The sequence below is a fragment of the Canis lupus genome, chromosome 16 (assembly GCF_048164855.1).
Source record: "Canis lupus baileyi chromosome 16, mCanLup2.hap1, whole genome shotgun sequence".
Taxonomy (NCBI): domain Eukaryota; kingdom Metazoa; phylum Chordata; class Mammalia; order Carnivora; family Canidae; genus Canis; species Canis lupus.
Window position 1 is genome coordinate 17,488,035 of NC_132853.1, and position 26,407 is coordinate 17,514,441.

At 37.2% G+C, this 26,407-nt stretch overlaps 1 protein-coding gene across 2 annotated transcripts in view; it reads right to left on the bottom strand.

Annotated features, from left to right (window-relative positions):
• The window catches only part of TAOK1 (TAO kinase 1), a 158,677-nt gene that overhangs the window by 10,767 nt on the left and 121,503 nt on the right, over positions 1-26,407 (bottom strand). For both annotated transcript variants that reach the window (XM_072779213.1, XM_072779212.1), the window contains exons 14-19: positions 23,950-24,186; positions 21,872-22,000; positions 17,771-17,974; positions 14,785-15,024; positions 10,020-10,232; positions 7,688-7,870 (exon numbers count right to left, since the gene is read on the bottom strand). In XM_072779213.1, coding sequence (XP_072635314.1) covers positions 7,688-7,870; positions 10,020-10,232; positions 14,785-15,024; positions 17,771-17,974; positions 21,872-22,000; positions 23,950-24,186 — 1,206 coding nt within the window. The remainder of the gene's footprint in view (positions 1-7,687; positions 7,871-10,019; positions 10,233-14,784; positions 15,025-17,770; positions 17,975-21,871; positions 22,001-23,949; positions 24,187-26,407) is intronic.

Consider the following 26,407-nt stretch of genomic DNA (forward strand, 5'->3'; position numbering starts at 1 on the left):
CTCAGCGGTTCAGCACCTGCCTTCAGACCAGGATGTGATCCTGGAGTCCCGGGATCGAGTTCCACATCAGGCTTCCTGCATGGAGCCTGCTTCTCCCTCTGACTGTGTCTCTGCCTCTCTCTCTCTCTTTCTGTGTATCTCATGAATAAATAAATAAAATCTTAAAAAAAAAAAAAAAAAGAGTCACATGCTGTACTGACTGACCCAACCTGACACCCCTAAAATCAAGTTCTTAAAAGCACCTGGCTGGCTCAGTCGGTTCATCACATGACTCCTGATCTCAGGGTCTTGAGTTCAAGCCCCTTATTGGGCATGGAGCCTACTTAAAAAAAACAGAAAACAAAGGTAGTACTTCTATTGAAATAATAAATCAAGGCAATTATGATCAATACCTACTAATCCATTAAAGTTAAATGAGAAAGAAAAGGTGTAGGGGGAAACTAGCCTTATCAGATATCCCATAATGTCACTCTAATAAAATAAATATAAAGGACACCTGGGTGGCTCAGTCGGTTGAGCATCTGACTCTTGGCTTTGGCTCAGGTTGTGGTCTTAGGGTCATAAGATCCAGTCCCACACTGGGCTCTGCACTCAGTGCAGAGTCTGCTTGGGATTCTTTCTCCCTCTGCTCCTACTGCTTGTGCTTGCTCTCTTTCTCTCTCTCAGAAATAAATCAATCTTAAAATAAATACGGTACTGGTGCAAAATACTTAGTGAAACAGAATGAAGATCTCAGTTTGTAGGCTTGCATTTATTTATGATTTGACTTGTTTATTTGAGAGAGAAAGAAAATTAGTAGGGGAGTGGCAGGCAGGGGGAGACAGAGAAGAATCCCTGCTGACCAGGGAGGCTGATGTGGGGCTCAATCCCAGGACTTTGAAATAATGACCTGAACCGAAGGGAGACAATGGACTGAGCCACCCAGACACCTCTTTGTAGGCAGCAAGACAAAAGCAGTAATTAGTTTAATGGGAGAAACAAACAGCACAAGCACATTTGGCCAATATCTGGAAGGAAATGGGAATAGAATTCCATCCTACACTACATTCCAGATAGACCAAAACTTTAAGTGAAAGCAAACAAAAAAACTAAAAAGTTTTCATTGAAAAGTTAGGAGATTTTATATAGCTAAAAATTCATAGTTGAATAGCCATGATAATCAGTTCTGGAAAACTGAAAGTATTACAAATAAATACAGCTGATTGTATATACAATTTTTTAAATATTAAAAATACATAAAGTCAAGACTATGAAAAAAGTTGGGGATTTTTTAAAAAAAGATTTTATTTATTTATTCATGAGAGACAAGAGAGAGGCAGAGACATAGGCAGAGGGAGAAGCAGGCTCCCTGCAAGGAGCCACTGAGCCACCCAGGCATCCACAAGTTGGAGGATTTTATGAATGATCATACTGACAAAACCTGAACACCCTGATCAATATTAATATCACTTAAAGGGCAGCCCCAGTGGCTCAGCGGTTTAGCGCCGCCTTCAGCCCAGGGCCTGATCCTGGCGATCTGGGATGGAGTCCCATGTCGGGCTCCCTGCATGGAGCCTGTTTCTCCCTCTGCCTGTGTCTCTACCTCTCTCTGTGTGTGTGTGTCTCTCATGAATAAATAAATAAAATCTTAAAAAAAAAAATCACTTAAAGGTGGCATAGTTAGACATTATGTATCTCTTGATGTGATGCAACAGGAAGTACACTATAACCCTTATGACAATTCCCTGCAAAATTTTTTAAAGAAAAGAAAAAGTTTAATCTAAATATAATCACGCCTCTAGACCTAATTACCAGTTTACAGGAAATATGAAATAAAGAAGAGAGGACTACATTAAATGACACTATGAAGATGAAATAAGCCAAATCCGTAAGTGAGAATTCCTACGGAACAAATGATCCAATCCTCAATTAAAAAAAAAAAAAAAAGGTGGACAGGGATCAGTTATAGACTAAAAAACTTAAAAGATAATTAGCTAAAATGTAATATCTGGACTTAACCAATCCAAATAAACCAACTTAAGACATTTTTGGAATCAAATGGTGGTATGCTGAAATTTCTTCCTCACCTCCTGCCTCTACCACAAAATTGTATATGTGGAGCAGGGGGATAGATAAGAAAAATTTAGCAAAATATTGGTAACTATTGAAGCTGGGTGGTTAAGTACTTGGGGGTTGCACTGTACTAATGCCTCCTACTTCTGTATACGTTTGAAAATTTCCATGATCGGGGCACCTGGGTGGCTCAGTGGTTGAGTGTCTTCCTTTGGCTTGGGTCTGATTCCAGGGTCCTGGGATTGAGTCCCACATGAGGCTCCCTATGGGGAGCCTTCTTCTCCCTCTACCTCTCTCTCTCTCTGGGTCTCTCATGAATAAATAAAATCTTAAAAAAACTTCCATGATAAAAAGTTTTTTAAAAATAAGAAATAATTTAAAAAGGAGCATTAAATCAGTTATCAAGGTTGTTGAGGATTTAAACCAATACTTATTGCTCTCTGCAGAAATCGAACTCAACAAATGAGTTTAGTTTTTATGTATCAAGTTTTCAGAAGTTCCAATTTTTTAAAAAAAATATGAAGTTTCGCAGAGGAGACACATGCAAATAAAAAGTCCTAATAGAATGTGGTAAGACATAATAACAGATTAACAAGGTATAGCAGAAATAAAAAGAGATGGAGTGATTGACTCTATAAAGGAGAAAGATAAGTGTAAATAAAGTATTCCCAGAGGAGGTGGCAGAGACTGGATTGTGAAGGAAGAATACAAGTTTACCAGGAAGAGAAAGGGAAGGAAAAAATATTTTCAGCCAAGGGAACATGTGCAAAGACATGGGAAAATGATAAGTATTTTGGCCAGAACAGATTCCAGTAAGGAGAGTTTGAAAATTATTGAAAGGGGGTGCCTGGATGGCTCAGTGGTTGAGAGTCTGCCTTTGGTTCAGGGTGTGCTCATGGGATCTGGGATCGAGTCCCACACTGAGCTCCCTGTATGGAACCTGGTTCTCCTTCTCTGCCTGTGTCTCTGCCCCCCACCTCTGTCTCTCATGAATAAATAAAATCTTTAAAAAAAAAGAAATTATTGAATTTTCTAGGTACTAAAGTGTTACAAAGTTTTAGAGTGAGCGTTTTATGTGAAGGCTGAAGAACTTAAGATTAGACAAGAGTGCTTTTGAGGGAAAGACATCAAAATTGCTAACTGTGGTGATTTCTTTTTTTTTTTTTTTTTAAAGGAGTCCCCAAGGCTCCTTTTTTTTTTTTTTTTTAATTTTTATTTATTTATGATAGTCACACAGAGAGAGGGAGAGAGAGGCAGAGATACAGGCAGAGGGAGAAGCAGGCTCCATGCATCGGGAGCCCGACGTGGGATTCGATCCTGAGTCTCCAGGATCGTGCCCTGAGCCAAAGGCAGGCGCCAAACCGCTGCGCCACCAGGGATCCCAAACTGTGGTGATTTCTGAGTGGTGGGACTACAGACATTTTTTTTAAAAAGATTTATTTATTTATTTATTTATTTATTTATTTATTTATTTATTTATGATAGACATAGAGAGAGAGAGAGAGGCAGAGACACAGGAGGAGGGAGAAGCAGGCTCCATGCAGGAGCCTGATGTAGGACTCGATCCCAGGTCTCCAGGACCAGGCCCTGGGCTGCAGGTGGTGCTAAACTGCTGCACCACCAGGGCTCCCCTGACTACAGACATTTTAATTTCTATTTATGCTTTTCTAAACTTGTCAAGCTTTTTTTTCTGTAAAGATTTTTATTTTTTAAGTAATCTCAATACCCAATATGGAGCTCAAACTCACAACCCTGTGATCAAGAGGTACATGTTCTCATGACTAAGCCAGCCAAGTGCCCCTTAAACTTATCAAGTTTTAAGAAAAATGATTGTGTATTTAATAAAATAAATGTTCACTTTTAATAATTACATATAAAATCCTATAAATCCATATAAAAAGAATTTACGTATCTCTAGGGATTCAAAGAACTTCAAATTTATCTTTTAACTATTTTTAATGTAAAACTTAAAAAAATCCACTTACTAAAAGCATTTAATTCAAGGGATCTAATTAATGATGGGAATGTGCTGAGTATATAACTGATCTGAATGTCTTGCATATTGTCTGAAGGAAATTCGTGACAAAAATATTAAACACTAATGCTTATCAACCTTTTATGTAGTATGCATTCAGTTTTGTTTGCTGATTAGTATTGTCATTTAAGAAACTCAGAACATTTTTCAATAATATAAAAATGAAACTAAGATTTATGATGGGCTACATTAATTCCTATTTCTTTTAAAACCTGTGACTTTAAAAAATTAAAATTATAAATAAACAAACATAAAACCTGTGACTTAGTTTTTGTAAATTAGAAAAGTGGCTTCACTGGGTTGATAAGAGTTACTGTAATTAAGACTTTTGAGAGGATCTTCCAGCCAATTTCCTTTGAAATCAAATTCGGTATTTTTGTATGAATATTTTCAGTTCCACAAAGAAAGGTCCTAAAAAGTGTTCTAATTGCCAATTCTTACTTAAAAACTACCAACTATGTTATTGATGCTGTAAAATATTGAGAGAAAACTAAATGAAATAATTAAAAAAAAAGCCCACTTATACTTTGGAGATACTACCACTTTTCATGCATGTATAAAATTCACATGGGATTTAACATTTTTCTTTCATTTTTATTTTTTTTAAAGATTTTATTTATTTATTCATGAGAGACACAGAGAGGGAGAGAGAGAGAGGCAGAGACACAGGCAGAGGGAGAAGCAGGCTCCATGCAGGGAGCCTGATATGGGACTCGATCCTGGATCTCCAGGATTAGACCCTGGGCTGAAGGCGGCACTAAACCGCTGAGCCACCTGGGCTGCCCCCGAAAACAATTTTTTTAAACAGAATTATTATTCATCTATAAACAACTAATGTTCACTCAGATTCCATCTGTATTTTCAGACGGCTGCTTCCTTTCTGTACAACCAGTAAATACAAGGTACAGAAAAATAGCTGTTAAAACTTTTCAAAGTTTTTATAGGGAAGGTACATGGATTTGGCAGTTGCCAACTGATTCAAACTGCTTCACAGTCATGCCCTTCATTTGAAATGTAACCATTAGCCCTAAAAATCAAGCAGCAACTCAAAGCACTACAGATTATCATCCTATTGTTTTTTAAATTATTTTTAATACTAAATAATCGTTAGTATTTTCCATTATCCAAAGTAATATTTAAAAAAGTAAAGTAGAAAAAAGAACAAATCTACTGTATTAAATAGCCACTAACATTCTTTCAATTCACTATAAGTGTAATTTGTCTTTTTGATTTCATTCAATACATCATAAGCATTTCCCCATATTAATACTGTCTTTGTAGCCATCATTTAAATGGCTGAGCAAGATTTCATTGGCTTAGCCATAATTACTTAATTATATCTCTATTTAGATGGTTAGGTGATTTTTTTTCCCAAGCTTTTATTTAAATTCCAGTTAGTTAACATAGAGTGTAATATTAGTTTTAGGTGTAGAATTTAGTGATTCATCACTTATATATATACAACACCGGATATATCACAAGTGCACTTAATCCTCATCACTCATTTAACCCATTTCCCCCACTGACCTGCCCACTTCCCCTCCAGTAACCAAAATGGTTAGATATTTTAAACCATTATAAAATGTTATAACGACCATTTATATGCATAATTTTCCCTGTATTTTGGATTTCCTTAGGCCAAATTCTAAAAGTCTCAAATGCTTAACAATTCAAAGCTCAATATATACATCCAAATTGCTTTTCAAAATGCATTTACAGTGTATGAGAGTACCACTGTACCTTCTCCAGTGGGTATCAGTTTTAAACAGGCTTTGTAGAACATGTAGACTTTGGTTCATATATTGAAAAAAGACTGTACCTAACTAAGATACTAATTAGCACTGTTTAAATTCTGAACCACTAGATGGAGCTAAAAATACAAATACATTTTAATAGTACCAATATTTCTCCCGATATTATTTCTAAAATATTATAGATTATCCTTTTAGATAATTTTGAAGCATAAGAGACAGAACTTCGGACTGAATTTTAAATGTTCAAATTGGAATCACATTTATAAAATCTGAAAAACTAGATTTAAAAAAAAAATTTATGTGTCTTTCTCACCTTGAATGAGAAACGTAACGGAGATAATTTTTAGAGCCAAATAACTCTCAAAGAAGCTAGAGTAATAAAAGACAGCTGTCCTGGGAAATAGTAACATCTTAGTTATGTGAATTTTTTTAATATGAGAAGACACTGTATTTTTATCCAGAAACAATGACAACTTTCATTAGGCAAGACTATTAGGCAAATATTCACTTACATTGGACCTAAGACAATACCAGCTATTGGGAACTATGGCTCAGGAATTCTTTTTTTTTTTTTTTTAATATTTATTTATTTATTTATGAGAGAGAGAGAGAGAGAGAGAGAGAGAGGCAGAGACACAGGAGGAGGGAGAAGCAGGCTCCATGACGGAATCATGCCCTAGGCCAAAGGCAGGCGCTAAACCGCTGAGCCACCCAGGGATCCCATGGCTCAGGAATTCTTTTTTTGTTTGTTTGTTTTTTTCTTTGGCTCAGGAATTCTTTTTTTTTTTTTTTTAATTTTTATTTATTTATGATAGTCACACACACACAGAGAGAGAGAGAGAGAGAGGCAGAGACACAGGCGGAGGGAGAAGCAGGCTCCATGCACTGGGAGCCCGACATGGGATTCGATCCCGGGTCTCCAGGACCGCGCCCCGGGCCAAAGGCAGGCGCTAAACCGCTGTGCCACCCAGGGATCCCTGGCTCAGGAATTCTTAAACATAGCTTTGAATCCTGAATATTCTACTACAGTTGACCCTTGAACAGCATGAGTTTGAACTACATGTTTCTCCTTACATGTGATTTTTTTCCAATACAGTAAAATACTGTAAATGTATGTTCTCTTCTCTAGCTTACTATATTGTAAGAAGACAGTATGTAATACATATAACATACAAAATATGTGTTAATTGACTATGTTATTTGTAAGGCTTCTGGTCACTTTTATACATGAAGAAAAGTTAATGCAAATTTCAACCGGACAGGTTGTCACAGCCCCTAACCCCCACATTGTTCAAGGATCAACTATGCTTCTAACAACAAATAGTGTCCTCTTTAATGTCTTAAAAATCTGCCCATCATTCTTTCCCCCCAAACACACTCATACTCACACACACAATTTTACTATCTTAAAGGATGAAATGAATTTGGGGATTCTAGTTCGATTCTTTAATATATCTGACAAAGAATAAGTAAATATAAATAAGGCAATTACTAACATTCTTTTTCTTTACTATCCAAGTTTTTCTCCAATCTCCCTAGAGTGAGGTACATAAAATAAGTGAGAATCACGCTAGAGCTACTCTCTCCCAATTCATATAATTCCATATTCCTTCCTCTAGCAATTACTACTTATATTTCCCCTTGATGTTTAGTACTCAATAATTATAAGGTTCATTACTGAATCAATAATTTTAAAGAAAAAGAAAAACACTACCAAAACTAGAATTAAGGAAGCACGGTATTGTGAAAACAATCTAATGCCACCTATCAATATGAAAAAATATTTATAGAATGCTTCTGCTGAAAGCAAACACTAGCACAATTACCTTCCTCGTATTACTTATACCTTTTGTTCTAAGAGTGCCCTGCGGAGAGAGACCCTCTGTTCAAGTTCTCGAAGCTCTCGATCATGTTGTGCCTCGGCTTGCATCTTGATTTTGCTCTGATATGCATTCAACAGCTCCAGTTCCTGCTGCAGCTGCATCTTCAAAACCTGGCACTCTGCTTCCTGTGCTTCATCCAAACGTAGCTGAAAGAGAGAAAGAAAATATCCTGTGAGTTATCTATCCCTTACCTTACGGAAAACAGGAGGTGAGAAAAGACAGACTATTCTCTTTTGTAGGATACACAATTGTTCTTTCTCTCTCATGCCTCGGAGTAAACATCTCTGAAAAGGAAGGCCTAGTAATCACTGATGGCATTAGGAAGATAAAACTATCATGAGCTCTCTGGAGGATGCCTTAAAAACCACATTTTTCTTAAGAAAAAATCTAGAATATGATCAGATGATATAAGACTCTGAATACTTTCTCTCCAATAGAAATAACTATAGCATAGGGACCAGCAAACAGCCTGCTGGCCGAATCTGGGCAGTTGCCTGGGTTTTTTTGTTTTTACTTTTTTATACACTCTACTAGTTAAGAACAGTTGTTGTTGTTGTTGTTGTTTTTTTTAAGATTTATTTATTTGGGGAGCCTGGGTGGCTCAGCTGGTTAACATTTGCCTTTGGTTAGGGTCATGATCCTGGAGTCCCAGGATCTAGCCCCACATCAGGCTCCCTGCTCAGTGAGGAGTCTGCTTCTCTCTCTCCCTCGATTCCTTCCCTGCCTGTGCTCTCTCTCTCAAATAAGTAAATAAAATCTTAAAAAAAAAATTATTGGGACACCTGGGTGGCTCAGCGGTTGAGCATCTGCCTTTGGCTCAGGGCGTGATCCCACAGTCCCCGGATCAAGTTCCGCATTGGGCTCCCTGCATGGAGCCTGCTTCTCCCTCTGCCTATGTGTCTGCCTGCCTCTCTCTCTCTGTCTCTCATGAATAAATAAATAAAATCTTAAAAAAATATAATAAAATAAAAAAAATTTTTTTAAATTTATTTGTCCTAAAGAAAGAGGGAGAGAGCACGAGAGGGAGGTGCAGAGGGAGAGGGAGAGAGAATCCAAAGCAGACTCCTCATTGAGCTCAGAGCCCGACAGGGGGCTCAATCTCATGACCCCAAGACCACGACCTGAGCCAAAATCAAGAGTTGGAGGCTTAAACAACTGTGCCACCCAGGCACCTCAAGAATGGTTTTTACATTTGAAATAGTTATCTTTTAAATGGCTATATAAGTACCCACATGGTATCTTCAATTTTGCCTCCTGCCCTACAAACTCTAAAATATTTACTATCTGGCTCTTTAAGAAAATGTTTACAAAACTTATATAGAAAATATTTTGGGGTCCTTGGGTGGCTCAGTTGATTAAATGCTCAACTCCTGGTTTTGGCTCTGGTCATGGTATCAGGGTCATGGGATCCAGCCATAAGTGTGACTCCACACTCAGTAGGGAGTCTTCTTTTTTCCCCTCTCTCTGCCTTTCTCCACCCACCTACCACCTGCACTCTCTCCCTAAAATAAATAAATAAATCTTTAAAAGTATTTCATGTTTTTTATTTAAAGATTTTATTTATTCAGTCATGAGAGACACATAAAGAGAGACCGCCACTGGCAGAGGGAGAAGCAAGCAGGCTCCATGCAAGGAGCCCGATGTGGGACTTCATCCAAGGAATCTGGGATCACGCCCTGAGTCCAAGGTAGACGCTCAACCGCTGAGCCACTCAGGCGTCCCTTTAAAAATATTTCATATTTGTAATTAAATGTGACCATCTGAATTCTAAATACAGTACTACTTTTTTCTACTACCTAACAAGGCTGCTGCTCCAATCTTGACATGTTATTGGGGTAAGTGTTAAACACCTGAGGAGCACTGGCAGAGAGCCTGTTTAAAACTTCAGGTCTAAATGTATCAATGAGAATTCTATATCCACATGCATGCTTCTAAGCAATGCTCAGAACAGGAAGACTATGGACCATCACCACTATTTCCAAGCTGCAGGAGAACTAGCATTTCTTTTTTTTAAGATTTTATTTATTTATTTATGAGAGACAGAGAGAGAGAGAGAGAGAGAGGCAGAGACACAGGCAGAGGGAGAAGCAGGTCCCATGCAGGGAGCCTGACGTGGGACTCAATCCCAGGTCCCCAGGATCAGGCCCTGGGCTGAAGGCAGCGCTAAATCACTGAGCCACCCAGGCTGCCCAGAACTATCATTTCTAATTAGCATTTTAATTGCTGGGATTTCATTGCTGTAGAAGGGAAAGGAGCACTAACTAAATTTATTTTGCCTAAATAAAACAAACTCACAGCTTGTGTGGAGAGCATTTCATTAATGCTGTGGTCATACTGCTCAGCCAAGATGGCTAACTTCCGGGTCTGCTCCTCCTTGAGTCGTTTCAGAACAGCCTTGTGCTCACTCTTTGGTGTCGTCTCCAATAGGTGATTTCTTAATGCTTTATACTGTCTGGTTTGAATTTTGCAGGTGTCCTGAAACTGCTTTTTTATTTGGAGTTCTTTAGACTAGGAAGAAAAAAATAGATGCATGTAATTTTTAATATATGGCATTTGGTATACCTTAGGCTTACATTAAAACAAATGCTACCAGGAAAACAGGAGAAGAAAAACAAAAAGGTCAGATCATAAGGTTGCAGTTACTTTTGCACTTGGCTATTGGGTCACACCACTAGATTCTATGCATTTTTTAAACAAAAGCTCTAATTAAAAAAATTAAAATATCAATAATCTCACTTATCACAGGACTTAAAGCAATAGTTATTATTTTGTTAGAAATTTAGTGACCTAAGTAAATATTAAAATTAGCTTTACCATGTATATTGATGACAGAAAATTAAATTTCTTCTCATGCATTTAGTAGCCAGACAATATCTGAGACACTTTGCTTCAATTTCTTTTAATAATAATCTTAACTCTAACTACATACTGTATAACAGATCCCACAAAAGCAGGGCATTAGTAACTGACTAATATTGTTATTTATAGTTAATTTTCCTTTTTACCTGAAACTAGGTAGAAACACACTTAGTAATGGTTTATGCTTTAATACCATAAGCAAAAACCTGAAAGTCAGTCAGGTTAACTCATCTTTTAAAGGTCAAACAAAAGTTATGGGGCAAGGGAGAGGACAACTTCCTTGGGAGTGATAAGCTACATAAATATATTTTTTAAAGGTTTTATTTATTTATTCATGAGACACACACACACACACACACACAGAGGCAGGGACACAGGCAGAGGGAGAAGCAGGCTCCATGCAGGGAGCCAGATGTGGAACTCGATCCCTGGTCTCCAGGATCACGCCCTGGGCCGAAGGCAGCGCTAAACCACTGAGCCACCCGGGCTGCCCTACATAAATATTTCTGAGATAAAATAATTGAGCCCAGAGACAGTTTTGGCTTTAATTTTTGTTAATCACAGGTTATTCTATGAACTCAGGTTTTAGCACAATTTGATAAGATGAGATATAATTCTAGAAAGTATATTGAGTCTGTAAGTGAGAATATATTTATTTACTCCACTAAGGCAGAACCTACACTTGAAATTATTTTACCTTAATGTAAATACTGCCAGATATTGATTAGTTGCTTCAGTATGCAACATATGTACATATTACCAAAGTAAAACACTTGTCAAGGAACTAGTTATTATTCACCACCCCTTGTAATACTACAACATCAAATAGACTTTTCCATATTTCATACCAACTGAGGCACTAGATCATAGTCATAATACTTTATTCTGTGAAGGGTCAAGAATTGTCCAACTAGAAAGAGAAACTCTGGGTTTAATTATGCTTTGTAGCACTACACTTAAATACTGTCCTTGGTTAACAAAATTCTTCCTTTAACTTTAACTTTAACAAAAGTTAGCTAGGAATGAAACAATGAAATTTAGACATTCTCTCCTGTCTCTGTATAACATTCACTCTTTTAAAAAGTTCTTATTTTGGGTATCGCTGGGTGGCTCAGTGGTTTGGCGCCTGCCTTTGGCCCGGGGCGCGATCCTGGAGTCGCGGGATGGAGTCCCGCCTCATGCTCCTGGCATGGAGCCTGCTTCTCCCTCTGGCTGTGTCTCTGCTTCTCTCTCTCTCTCTCCCTATGTCTATCATGAATAAATAAATAAAATCTAAAAAAAAAAAAGTTCTTATTTTTAAAATATGCTACCAAGAAAACTGTAATCATTCCATATCATTAGCCTAAAGAGAAAAAAGAACTTGAAAATTTTTTTTCAACAAGAGTTAACACTTATACCTAAGAATAAACTATATCCCTCAATAGTTAACCCAAGTGAAAACAAAAACAAAGTTACAGTTGTTTCTCTTCACTTATACTCATTTAACACTATTATCTGGATAGCAGATGAAGAAACGTATTTAGGCAATACGTATTTACCCAACTCATTCTACAGAAATGACACACTAACATAAGTGCTCAAACTAAAGTCCCCCTACTCCCCATTAAAGTCTTGAAGGAAGTTGGAAGACACAACTATTAAGACTTAAGCAAATAAAAATGGGATGACTTGGGAGTTAAAATATAGACTATTTTCTTTAAGCAAGGAGACGGATATACATAATTCAGAGGAACATCATGATTTTCTTCCCTACAAAAGTAACAGAACAATTTCCTTTATGGAAAATCTTGAGATCACTGGTCATCAAAGGAGGCATTCTAAATCATTTAAAGTCTGAGTATGATTGTGAAATATTATTGCTCTGCTCACTTTTTGTATAGTATCTGCATAAATTAAATACAGTGCTTACAAGCTTTCAAACCAAAAAGGTTCCAACAAGAGGAAACAGAAAGGAAGGCTTAAACATCAAACAACCACCTATTTCAAGTCTTAGAGAAATACAATCATACTAGATTTATGGTATGACTATAGAAAACTAACAAGCTTTCAGTTTGGTTTACTTCTGGGTACTGTTGACTTTATAACAATAATTAATCTTACAGACATGTTGTTTAAAAAATCTTTTGGTGGGAAATTGTTCTGTATCCATAAGAGTATATATTTTCTTCATTACAAAGACAAAATAAATCTGAAAAATCATTATAATTCCAATTTTTCTAAGCAATGACTAAAAGTTACATGGGGAGTCAACATAAGCTAATCTAAATGATGCTAATTATTTTGAAGACATAACAAAGTAAAATTTTACCCCAGTTCACAAGTAAAGGGTAAACCATCTTAATTTTCCTTCTATATTTCATTCAAGATAGTCTTAGAATGGAGTTGCATGGGAATCAGAGTTACAATTGGATACAGTATAGATTCTAGATTTTAACACAGATTACCCCTGTTAATGAATTTCACTTCAGTTCAGGACAGTTAAAGACAAAGAACTATTTTATTTTATTTTATTTTTATTTTTTAAAGATTTTATTTATTTACTCATGAGAGACACACACAGAGAGAGAGGCAGAGACATAGGCAGAGGGAGAAGCAAGCTCCATGAAGGGAGCCTGACGTGGGACTCGGTCCCGAGTCTCTACGATCATGCCCTGGGCTGAAGGCGGTGCTAAACCGCTGGGCCACCGGGACTGCCCTACTTTTTTTTTTTTTTTTAAAGATTTTGTTTATTTATTCATGAGAGACACAGAAAGAGAGAGAGAGAGAGAGAGAGGCAGAGACACAGGCAGAGGGAGAAGCAGGCTCCATGCAGGGAGCCCGACGTGGGACTCAATCCTGGGTCTCCAGGATCACACCCTGGGCCGAAGGCAGCACTAAACCGCTGGGCCACCGGGGCTGCCCAAAGAACAGTTTTATGGTTAAATTATCAAATAAAAGCCGTAAAGTTTGTTTGTTTATTTATTTATTTAACATTTAGGTTTTTTTTTTTTTTTTTTTTTTTTTTTTTTTAATTTATTGATTCATGAGCGAGAGAGGGAGAGAGGCAGAGAGGGAGAGATACAGGCCAAGGAAGAAGCAGGCTCCATGCAGGGAGCCTGATGTGGGACTCGATCCCGGGTCTCCAGGATCACACCCTGGGCTGAAGGTGGCGCTAAACCGCTGCGCCACCAGGGCTGCCCAAAAGCCGTAAAGTTTAAAAAGGAAATACTGTGGGATATGGGTCTTACTGGATGTAAATAAATGTTTAAAGTTTGCAGACATAAACAAATTAATTGAGGTACCAAACTACAGCCTATGCAGTGGATGGTTTTGCTGTTAATCACTAAGATTAATGTGATTGTATTCCTTCAAATATTTGTTACAAGTTATAAAATTTGAAAACCTCCTGGAATTGCTCTGGTTGACTCTGGGCTAGACCAACTGGCTAGAGAGACAAGGGAAGAGGGAAATCTTCAGAATACACTTTGGTATCTTTCAAATTTCATACTATGTAAATGAATTCCTGTATTCAAAGTAAGTATAAAATATAAAGTCCTTTGGTATTATATATCACCAATACTTGTCTTTACTTCTTTTTGTGAGGGAAGGCTATATAACAGCTTGCTCTACTCTGATGTGCTAATGAAAAAAAAAAGTATATATATCTCCCAACTACCTATGCTACAGTACCTACACTACCAAGCAAAGAAAGAAAGCAAGTGGACTGGGATAACACTGTGATAATTCCTTCATTTCTTTTAATATGTAAGTATAGACAATGAAGGGAGAGGGAATAAAGAGGCATTTTTTATTCACTGGCTTCTGTGCTGATTAAAAATGCAGTATCTTTTCTGGAAATAAATCATATTTAGAGTAAATAAGATTCTGAAATCATATTACTTGGAACAGCAGAGAGAAGACTACAGGTTAGCATGTTGACGTGTTAACTGTAATAACGGCATTGGACATTTGGGTACATTTAAAATAAGAATTCTGATTCTTATTTATGGCACATCCCACAGTTAAAAGTTTTCCTAATGAGAAATACATAAGCAAAAAGTCTACAGCTATGGACACTCCACATTAAAACTAACCAAATATTCTTAAAATGAAAAGAAAAAAGTCTATTCATTTTATGTCAGACCTCTGTCTTAGACCTTTACTGTTTACATGAATGCCTTTTATCTCTTCCTTTTTATCAAGAACTTTAGGTTAAAGGTACCTTCAGACTCTTAGGCTGTTGTCGAACCTCCATGACATGCTTTCGCCTTAGTTCTCGTTCTCTTCGCTTGTTATATTCCAGCTGGTTTGTCAGCTCAGTTTGATGCTGTAATCTGATCAACTCACAGCGCATCTTCTGAATTGTATTGAGGTGACGGAACTCCAGTTCTTGCATGGATTCATGCTGTCGCAGTAGCATGGCATGTTCTAAGTCCTTTTGAGTCTGCCTTTTATTTAACTCCTAATCCATAACACAAAAGACAAAGGAATAATACTGTTGTATGATGCCAGGAAAAAAAATCCTAAGAAACAGAATAACCAGGAAATAGATGTAATTCTCTGATTCAATAATGGCTACATAGTAAGTATGAGAGTTTCATAATATTTATTGTAGTAAATCAACAATTAGCACAAATGCTGTTCATTTACTATTCACTAACACTGCTTTATGCAAAAAGCTTAAAAGCTATCAAATCTATCTCGAGAGGTTACTGTCCTTCCCTCTTTCCTTTCTTTCTTGTTTCCTACTTTTATATTTGAAGAGGGTTCAAAGTCATCCTTTGAATTTTTTAAGAGTATATTACGAGGAGCATACCCAATATAGTGTAGTGGTTAAGAACATAGACTGTAGAGCTAGGCTGCCTGTATTCTATTTTTTTTTAAAAGACTTATTTATTTGTGAAAGAGAGAGAGAGAGAGAGAGAGGAGAGAGAGAGACAGAGAGAGAGGAGAGAGAGAGAGAGAGAGCGGTTTAGCGTCTAGGAGAGAGAGAGAGAGAGAGAGTGCACGCATCCGTGCAGCAAGGAGGGGGAGAGGGAGGAGAGAGTGTCCCAAGTAGACTCGAGATAAGCATGAAGCCTTCTCGGGGCTTGATCTCATAACCCTGAGATCACAACCTGAGCTGAAATCAAGAGTCAGATGCTTAACTGACTGTGCCACCCAAGTGCCCCGAGGCTGTCTGTATTCTAAATCCTAGCTCTGCTGTTTATGAGCAGCAAATCCTTAGGTGAGTCATTTAAACTCTCTGCTTCAAGGGCATCTAGGTGTCTCAGTGGGTGAGCATCTGCCTTTGCCTCAGGTCGTGACTGTGGGGTCCTGAGATCGAGTCTTGCATCAGGCTCCCCATAGGGAGCCTCCTTCTCCCTCTGCCTATTTCTCTGCCTGTGTCTCTCATAAATATAAACAAACAAACAAACAAACAGACAAATAAATAAATAAAATCTTTTAAAAAGATTAAATTAGGGATGCCTGGGTGGGCTCAGCGGTTGGTTGCCTGCCCTCAGCTCAGGTCGTGATCTCGGGATCCGAGATAGAGTTCCTCATTGGGCTCCTGGTGGGGAGACTGCTTCTCCCTCTGCCTGTGTCTCTGCCTGCCTCTCTCTCTCTCTCTCTCTCTGTCTCTCATGAATAAATGAATATATCTTTAAAAAAAAAGATCATATTAAATTAAAAACTAAACTCTCTGCTTCAGCTTCATCACTTTTCAAATGGAGATAATATAGTTATTTCATAGATTTAATGTGAGGATGAAATAAGTTCATAAATAGGCCTCACTCAGAATAATACTGAGCACATCATGCTTGATACATTTTTTTCAGATTAAAAAGAACAAGTGAAAAAAAAACCAAACAAACAACAAGTGTACACCCCCCACCCCACGCAGTCAAAATCAAAGTTGCCTCCTTTGCCTCTGCAAACTATTTCTCCAGAGGCCAACAGTATGGTGCAAAAGCTTCCCAAAATTACCCCCATGCTTATCGTGACATGTCTATTATACAAAACATACAGTTTTAATACTGAATACCAATATACGTTATAGACATGTAATATGCTTTCTTCAACTAAAAATATAATGGACATATATCCCAACCAGATCAGTACATAAAGGACTTTTTAAGTTTCAATAGTAAGCTTCTGCTTTACAATTCTATAATTTTTCCATTCTTTTGCTTTAAGTAAATTTTCAGGCAATACTCATGCATGATGCATCATATAATCATATTATTATTTCTTTAAGATACAGTTCCAGAAGTGGATTTGGTGGGTAAAAATATAGGTGTATATTAAGTTTTACAAACTACCACTGGGGGCACCTGGGTGGCTCAGTTAAGCCTCCGACTTTTGATTTCAGCTCAGGTCATGATCCTGATCGGGGTCGTGAGATCAAGTCTGGGTTGGGCTCTGCACTGGGTGTGAAGCCTGCTTAGATTGTCTCACTATTTCTCCCTCTGCTCCTACCCTCCTTATGCTCTCTCTAAAAATAAATAAATAAAAAAGCTATTGCTGAATTATGCTCCAAAGAGGCAGTATTAGTTTATACTTATCAACACTACCCAACTCTCCATGTTACCAGCCTTTTAAATTATTCTTATCTAATTGATACAACTGTTTTAACTCAAAATTCTAATAATTATTACTGAATTTGAACAGTTGTGCTATACTTAAAGCTTATTTTATGCCACCTTGGAAATAAATTTATCTATGTTCATAGGTGTCCCTGATAATAAAAATAATCATTTTCATTGTGATGAGAGTTTCCACATTTGCCTAGTTAATAATTACATGATTATAACAATGTTAAATGGTAACACACAATTCATGGCACTCACTTCAGATCAGAAGGCATAAATTATCCAATTAATTTTCTCATATTTAAAAATTAATACTTCCTTCATTATTCATGATTTAATATTTATTAAATAAATATTAATATTATATCCAACTATGGACCAGATACTAGGAATATAAAGACCTGAATAAAACCTGTGGCTTCATATAATTTCCATTCTAACTGGGGAGAGAGACTTCCCCCAGAAAGTGTGTATGTGTAAAAAGAAAGAAGTAGAAAGAAGAATAAAACGAGAAAGCAAGCCATGTGGATTGAATATCTGGGGAAGAAAGAGTTAGGCCAAGGGAATTACGAGTGCAAAGGCCTTGCAACTGGGATGTGGCAGACCTACTTCTGATATCACACCATTCAAACATACCTCCCTGACAAGGTCTTGCTCCAAGTTATGGCGTCCAAGTAACATTCTTCTCTTGAAGCGACGGCATTCTAGCTCTAGGTATTGCCTTTGTCGTCGAAGAAGATTAGCCTCTTCCTCTGCTTGGAAATGCTGTATATTCTCCTTCTGCTTTGAAAGCCACTCTTGTTTTTCTTTTTTTGGGGTGCTCTGGTTTTCATTCAGTTCCTAGCAAAATAAAAACTCAGTTTAAAATACATAAAAATTGACTACATGAATACAGTTACTATAAAATTTGGTAGCTGGTAAATTTATTTATTTATTTTTTTAAGAGGGTTTTTAAAAAATATTTTATTTATTTATTCATAGAGACAGAGAGAGAGAGAGGCAGAAACACAGGCAGAGAGAGAAGCAGGCATCATACAGAGAGCCTGACGTGGGACTTGATCCAAGGTCTCCAGGATCACGCCCTGGGCTGCAGGCGGCGCTAAACCGCTGCGCCACCGGGACTGCCCGGTAGCTGGTAAATTTAAAACACAGTATTTAACTTGTGTCCTCTCTAGTGCTCAGGCAGGGCACTGACCTTCAGGAGGCAGGTAATAGTTTCCTTCTTCTTGAGTTACCAGTGAATTAGGACAGGGAAAGATAAAAGTACATTAGAAAACATGCATACCTTTTGGCTTTGCACAGTTACACTTATGATGATTCAAAAATACATAATGAAGTAAATGAAATAAAACATCTTTCTTTAAATCATTCCCAAGAAGAGATAGAAGGTAGTGTTTTCAGGTAGAAATCATATATAAATTAAAATTAAGGCTAAAATACAGTTGGGGGGGATCCCTGGGTGGCTCAGCGGTTTAGCGTCTGCCTTTGGCCCAGGGCGCAATCCTGGGGTCCCGGGATCGAGTCCTGTGTCGGGCTCCCGGCAATGGAGTCTGCTTCTCCCTCTGTCTGTGTTTCTGCCTCTCTCTCTCTCTCTGTCTATCATGAATAAATAAATAAATCTTAAAAAAATAAAAATAAAAAAGTAAAAATAAAATACAGTTATGTCTCACTTGGTTTTTAGCATTCTAAAAATCAAGCTTTTGGCAAGATTATGGATGTACTCAATATAAAAGTCTTGGAAATTATTATTTTAAAAATATTTTATTTATTTATTCATAGAGAGACAGAGAGAGGCAGAAATAGGCAGAGGGAAAAGCAGACTCCCTAGGGAAAGTCTGATGCAGGACTTGATCCCAGGACCATAGAATCACAACCTGAGCCGAAGGCAGACAAACACTGAGCCACCCAGGCGTCCCAAAAGACTTGGAAATTAAATGGAAAATCAACAAAACCATGGGAGAATAGAGACCTTTTTTAGAAGTGGTATTTAATACTAAGCATTAATAACCATGAACAAATAAAAAACAATGCTTTTCTATAGCATTTTAAGTATCATCTCAATAACTATCTACATGAAAACATGTTTGTATTGGGCAAGATGAAAACATTCATCATATACCCAGGCAAACTCTAGGATGTTAAATTAATACTAGTATATTTTCTTTTTTTTTTTTTTTAAAGACTTTATTTATTCATTAGAGACAGAGAGAGAGAGAGAGAGAGGAAGAGAGAGAGAGAGGCAGAGACACAAGCAGAGGGAGAAGCAGGTTCCATGCAGGGAGCCTGATGTGGGACTCGATCCCAGGACTCCAGGATCATGCCCTGGGCTGAAAGCAGGAACTAAAAACTGCTGAGCCACCCAGAGATCCCACTAGTATATTTTCAACCCATAAAAAGCCATCAATATTGCAGAGAATACAAATCAGTCATCTTTCCTAAGTCTAAACAGATTTTTCAGAGATACTAACCTTATGGTCCTTCCTGTTATTCAAGAAAGAGACCAATTCTTTATAACTGAAATTCATAAGATATTCAAACACATAAAAATAAAAAGCAGATAAATTAGTAGTTCTCAAATAAGGGTGTATATGTACACACACTACATGAGTAGTGTAGAGTAATACAGGCACACAGAGAATCACCTGGTATTTTTTTTTTTTTACTTATAAATTCAGTTAACAAATAGTGGCATCATTAATTTCAGATGTGGAGTTCAGTAATTCATCAGTTGCAAATAACATCCTGCGCTCATTGTATCATGTTCCCTCCTTAATGCCCATCACCCAGTTACCCCAATCTCTTCCCTTTCCCTCCAGCAATTGTTTTCTGTATTTAAGTGTCTCTCATGGTTTATCTCCCTCTGATTTCATTTTCTTTTATTTTTCCTTCCCTTCCCCTGTTATCCTCTGTTTTGTTTCTTGAGAATCACCTGGTGTCTTTCTCAAAATCTATTTTTTTAAAGATTTTATTTATTTATTCATGAGAGACACAGGGAGAGAGAGAGAGGCAGAGATACAGGCAGAGGGAGAAGCAGGCTCCCCGCAGGGAGCCCGACGTGGGACTCGATCCTGGGTCTCCAGGATTAGGCCCTAGGCTGAAGGTGGTGTTAAACCGCTGAGCCACCTGGGCTGCCCCAAAATCTTTTTTTTTTTTTAAGATTTTATTTATTTATTCATGAGAGACACAGAGAGAGAGAGAGAGAGGCAAAGACATAGGCAGAAAGAGAAGCAGGCTCCCCGCAGGGAGCCTGATGCAGGACTCAATCTCAGGACCCCAGATCACAACCTGAGACAACAGCAGATACTCAACCACTGAGACACCCAGGTGCCCCTTTCTCAAAATCTTCTGCCAGGAAATTTCCCCACCAAAAGTCTACTATGTCCTTTCCTCTATACTGAGAATCATGATTTTGAATGCACACACACACACACACACACACACACATGCACTATACACCTAAAGAATTATTTAAGGATTTATTCATCTTAGAGAATGTGCATGTGAATGGGGAAGGGGCAGAGGGAGAGAATCTCATGCAGACTCTCTGCTGAGCATGGAGCTTGAGACCACAATCCTAGCTGAAAGCAAGAGTCAGACACCAACCAACTGAGCCACCCAGGCACCCCAGGAATGATTTGTTTTTACTTTTTTAAGATATTATTTATTTATTCATGAGAGACACAGAAAGAGAGAGAGAGAGAGAGAGGCAAAGACACAGGCAGAGGGAGAAGCAGGCCCAATGCAGGGAGCCCAAATTGGGACTCGATCCCAGGTCCCCAGGATCACACCCTGGGCCAAAGGTGGCACTAAACCACTGAGCCACTGGGGCCGCCCAAGAATGGTTTTTAATTTTTTTTATTTTTTATTTTTTTAGGAATGGTTTATTTTTTATTCTTTATTTTTTAAATTTTTAAAGATTTTTTTATTTACTTATTCATGAGAGACACACACACAGAGAGAGGCAGAGACACAGGCCCAGGGAGAAGCAGGCTTCATGCAGGAAGGAATGGTTTATTTTATTATTTATTTTTATTTTTATTTTTTTTATTTATGATAGTCACAGAGAGAGAGAGAGAGAGAGAGAGAGAGAGAGGCAGAGACAGGCAGAGGGAGAAGCAGGCTCCATGCACCGGGAGCCCGACGCGGGACTCGATCCCGGGTCTCCAGGATCGCGCCCCGGGTCAAAGGCAGGCGCCAAACCGCTGCGCCACCCAGGGATCCCGGAACGGTTTATTTTTAAAGAAAGAAATGTGTGGCTTTTTTTTCACAGCTCACATATTTTTATTTCGAATCAGTCAGTTACTAAATAGGTGCTTAAGAAAGCTACCTTAAATAAAATAACTTATGTTTTCAAAGGATTCTTCTTAGGGCTCCTCAACTGAGGATCTCAGTCCATTGAAGAGTTATTGATTATAATAATGTCTTCATTCAAACTGATACACATTTCATGGTGACAAACAACATAAGACAAATTTATCTTGGGGATCCCTGGGTGGCTCAGTGGTTTAGCACCTGCCTTCGGCCCAGGGCATAATCCTGGAGTCCCAGGATCGAGTCCCACATGGGCTCTCTGCATGGAGCCTGCTTCTCCCTCTGCCTATGTCTCTGCCTCTCTCTCAATCTCTCTCTCTCTCTCTCTCTCTGTGTCTCTTATGAATAAATAAAATAAATAAAATAAAATAAAATAAAATAAAATAAAATAAAATAAAATAAATAAAATGTTTATAAAATAAATACCTCCTTAAGCTGTTCTTTTCGAAGTTTATATTCTCTTTTCTGGGACTCCAAAAAACTGTTTAGTTCTTTCTTCTGTTGTGCCTGAATATGTTGCTGAAATTTTTTCTCCTCATTGGCCATCACTTTAGCCTATAGAAAAAGTTAAAAAAGGACCAAATTAGTTAGGTTGATAGATTTAAAGCAGCAGTTTAATACACATTACCAAGGATACTATTTTTCCCCATGAACAGAAAATGAATATAAGTATTACCAAAAAGAGAATATCCAACAAATTATTTATACTTATTACTCAGCATCCTTTAAAATTTTTATTTATTTTTAATTTTTATTTAAATTTTTGGCAGTTAACATGTGCAATACTCGTTTCTGAAGTACTTAGCATCCTTACTTGAATTTCAGAGAACCAATAAAATGGAACTTGTCTTTAAAATTTTTTTTTCAAGATTTTATTCACTTATTCATGAGAGACAGAAGAGAGAGAGAGAGAGAGGCAGAGACACAGGCAGAGGGAGAAGCAGGCTCCATGCAGGGAGCCTGACGCGGGACTCGATCCTGGGTCTCCAGGATCACGCCCTGGGCCAAAGGTGGTGCCAAACCACTGAGCCACCTGTCTTTACAATGTTGATCTTGTACAGGGTCAGAATGCTTTCACCTTTTTTTTCTTTTCCATCTAATAGGAGTATGTCCTCCCTCCAATAAAAAACCAAACACACATTTATCTACAAATATGATTCGAACATGACTTATCTTTGTTGATTTGTATACAAAATAATGTAATATTTTCATCTTTAAATTAAAATTTGACCTTTTATTTATATATTGATATGGAAATATTGAATGTTAGACATATGTATCATACTGAATTTCTTTTTTAAGATTTTATTTTTAAGTAATTTCTACACCCAACATGGGGCTTAAACTTACAACCCCAAGATCATGAGTCATAATTCCAACTCTTGCCAAGCCAGGCACTCCTTAGTTCTGATGATATATGCAACACGTATCATTGTAGAACATTTAGGAAGTATAGAAAAACACAAAGAAGGAAAATATTACACGATTTTAGCACCCAGAGATAACCAATATAAACATTTTGGTATATACCCTTCCTAATTTTTTCCATGCATATATATTTTTTATTTTATATATGTATATATATTTTTTGCATATATATATTTTAAACAGAATTCTAACCACATTCTACATCTCATTTCATGAATTGCTTTCCTAAATATGCTACCATCTACCTCTTCCTAAGTTATTAAAAAATACTATCCAATGAACAACAGGATAATTCTTTCACCAAATTATTTCAAAATCAATTGTTTATTTATACAATAAATTATTTTGTTAAATTCTCTACTATTATAAGAGAATGGTTCTTTTAGGGGGGGAAGGGTGAACAGGATAGCTATGAATTAATGCCTCAATGTGGAACTAGCCAGGCATATTTGAAGATATCCTGTAAACTTACTGAGAAGTTTACATTTTACTTGACAGAAATGATTATCAAAATAAAATGAAACTGATGGGACATCAAAAACCTTAATAAGAAAAGGTTTCAGATAATAAGAATACTAAAAAAATTCGCTTTTATCATTTAGTAGAATGACTCTTATCTGTAAATAAACAAATGGGCTAAACCTTAATATGAATAATTTGTAATCTCTAACATTCCCTCTATATTAATCTTCAATTATTCTCTGATATAAGAATGCCACTATAAATTTAAGGACAGTTTCCAAAAAATATACAGAGAAAGGAATCACAAGTGATATTTTGAGATCTGAACCAAGTTACTAATGGGTGATTTATCAAACTCTTCAGATAACCAGAGTACCTGAGGCCAGAACAGATGATTGACTTACCCACTGTGACACTATAAATCTACCAAGTGTGAAGAAATAATCCCATGTCTATTGGTTCCCAGACCCAGTACTGGGAATTATACATGTTAAATAAATGTTTCTCCAATTGATTTGCTTGGTTCTGGGAAAGAGATACTCTAACATCAATATGTTATCTTGGTTAATTCTGGGATGGTCACAAGCTAGAACAAATAATAGTGAAACAGCTACCTCTTTTTCCATAGCAGCCTGATGTTTCTTGATCAGTTTCTCCATTTCTGCAGCAAAATTGTTACGCTGAGTTTCAAGATCTTTGTCCAATCTGAGGCGATGTTCATCCATCTCAGCCTTTAGCTTATTTTCCAGAGTCATCAATTGCTTTTGATGTTGCCGCCTCATTCTCTTATAGCCAGACATCTGTTCTCTAAGCTCAGAGTCCTGCTCATGTTCTTGCATTTGCCTTGTAACCTAGACATACAAAAGATTGACAGAAAAGAACAAAATAAAGCAAAACATTTCTTTCAAAAGCATTTTAGACCACTCTGTTATTAACAAAGCAGGCAATAAATTTAAGAGATTCCAGTTAGTATTTTTCAATTAAATTTCCAGCAGGTAAAAATAAATAAATAAATAAATTAATTAATTAATTAATTAATTAATTTCCAGCAGGTCTTTTGAAGAAATAAACAACTTGATTCTAAAATTTATGTGGGAATGTAAAGGGCCAAGAAGGTCCAAAACAATCTTGAGGAGAAAAAAAATGTTGGAAGACAAACACTTTAGCAATCAAAACAGTACAGTGTTGGTGTTAAGGACAGATTGACTAGATAAAAGGAATTGAATAAAATTGAGAAACAGATCCACATATACTCAGTCAACTGGATTTTCTACCAAAAATTCAGGTTAATTAAAAAAAGCAAAAAAATTTAAAAATTTTAAAAAGGAAAGTATTTTTTACCAAATCCTGTTGAAACAACTGGTTCCCTGTATAAAAAATAAACCTTAACTCCAGTATCACTCTATTAAAAAATTAATTTGAAAAGAATCATCTGACCGAAACATAAAACTCAGAATCATAAAGCAAAAGAAGACATGGACTACCATCAAAATCTTGGGGTAAGCAAATATTTCCTGGTGGACACAAAAGGCACTGGCTATAAAGAAAAAAATTTAATAGCCAAACTATGGAAAGAGCCTAAACGTCCATCGACTTATGAATGGTTAAACACGACATGATACACACACAGACACACAGACATACACACACACACACACACACACACAAACACACACACACACAGGGATACTACTCAGCCATCAAAAATAATGAAGCCTTGCCATTCCCAACAATGTGGATCGAGCTAAAGTGTATTATGCTAAGCAAAATAAGTCAAAAAGACAAGCACTGTATGGTTTCATTCCTATGTGCAATTTACGAAACAAAACAGATGAACATATGGGAAGGGAAATAAGAGAGAAGGGGAGGCAAACCATAAGAGACTCTTTACAGAGAACAAACTAAGGGTTGATGGAGAGATATGATTGGGGGACAGGCTAAGTGGGTGATGAGGATTAAGGAGGGCACTTGTTATGATGAGTACTGGGTGTTATATTTAAGTGACGAATCACTAAATTCTACTTTTTTTTAAAAAAAGATTCCATTTATTTATTTGAGAGAGACAGAGACAGAGGTAGCAAGAGAAAGCACGAGCAGAGAGGAAAGGGAGAAGCAGGCTTCCCACCAAGCAGGAAGCCTGACGGGGGGCTCAAACCCAGGATCCCAGGATCACGACCCAAGCCCAAGGCAGATGTCCAACCAACTGAGCCACCCACGCACTACACTAAATTCTATTCCTGAAATCAATATTTTGCTATATGTTAACCAACTAGAATTTAAATAAAAATTTGGAAGAAAAAATGTATAAACTAGATTCTTAAAAGGAGGTAAAATTCACATAATATGAATTCAGTCATGGGATGCCTGGGTGGCTCGGCGGTTGGGCATCTGCCTTCAGCCCAAGGCGTGATCCTGGAGACCCGGGATCAAGTCCCACATTGGGCTCCCTGCGTGGAGCCTGCTTCTTCCTCTGTCTCTGCTTCTCTCTCTCTCTCTGTGTCTCTCATGAATAAATAAATAAATAAAATCTTTAAATATATATATATATATATATATATATATATGAATTCAGTCATTTGATATTTTTTGAAATTTTATTTATTTAAATAATCTCTACCTCCAATGTGAGGCATAAACTTACAAACCCAAGATCATGAGTCACATGCTTTTCCAACTGAGCCAGCCAGGTGCCCCTAAAAATTAATCATTTTTAAAAAATATTTATTTATTTACCTTAGAGAAAGCATACACAAGTGTGTGAGCAAGTGTAGGGAAGGGCAAGGAGAGAGGAAGAGAATCCTCAAGTAGACTCTCTGCTGAGTGCAGAGCCCAATGTGGGGGTGGGATCCCAGGACTCTGGGAGCATGACCTGAGCTGAAAGAGTCTGACTCTTAACTGACTGAGCCACCCGGAAATCCCAAATTAATCATTTCAAAGTGAACAACTCAATAGTAGTTAGTATATTCACAATGGTATACAAGTACCATATTTATCTAGTTACAAAATGTTTTTATCATTTAAGAAGAAAATCCCCAGTCTCTCCTGGGAAGAGACCAATTTATTTTCTATCTC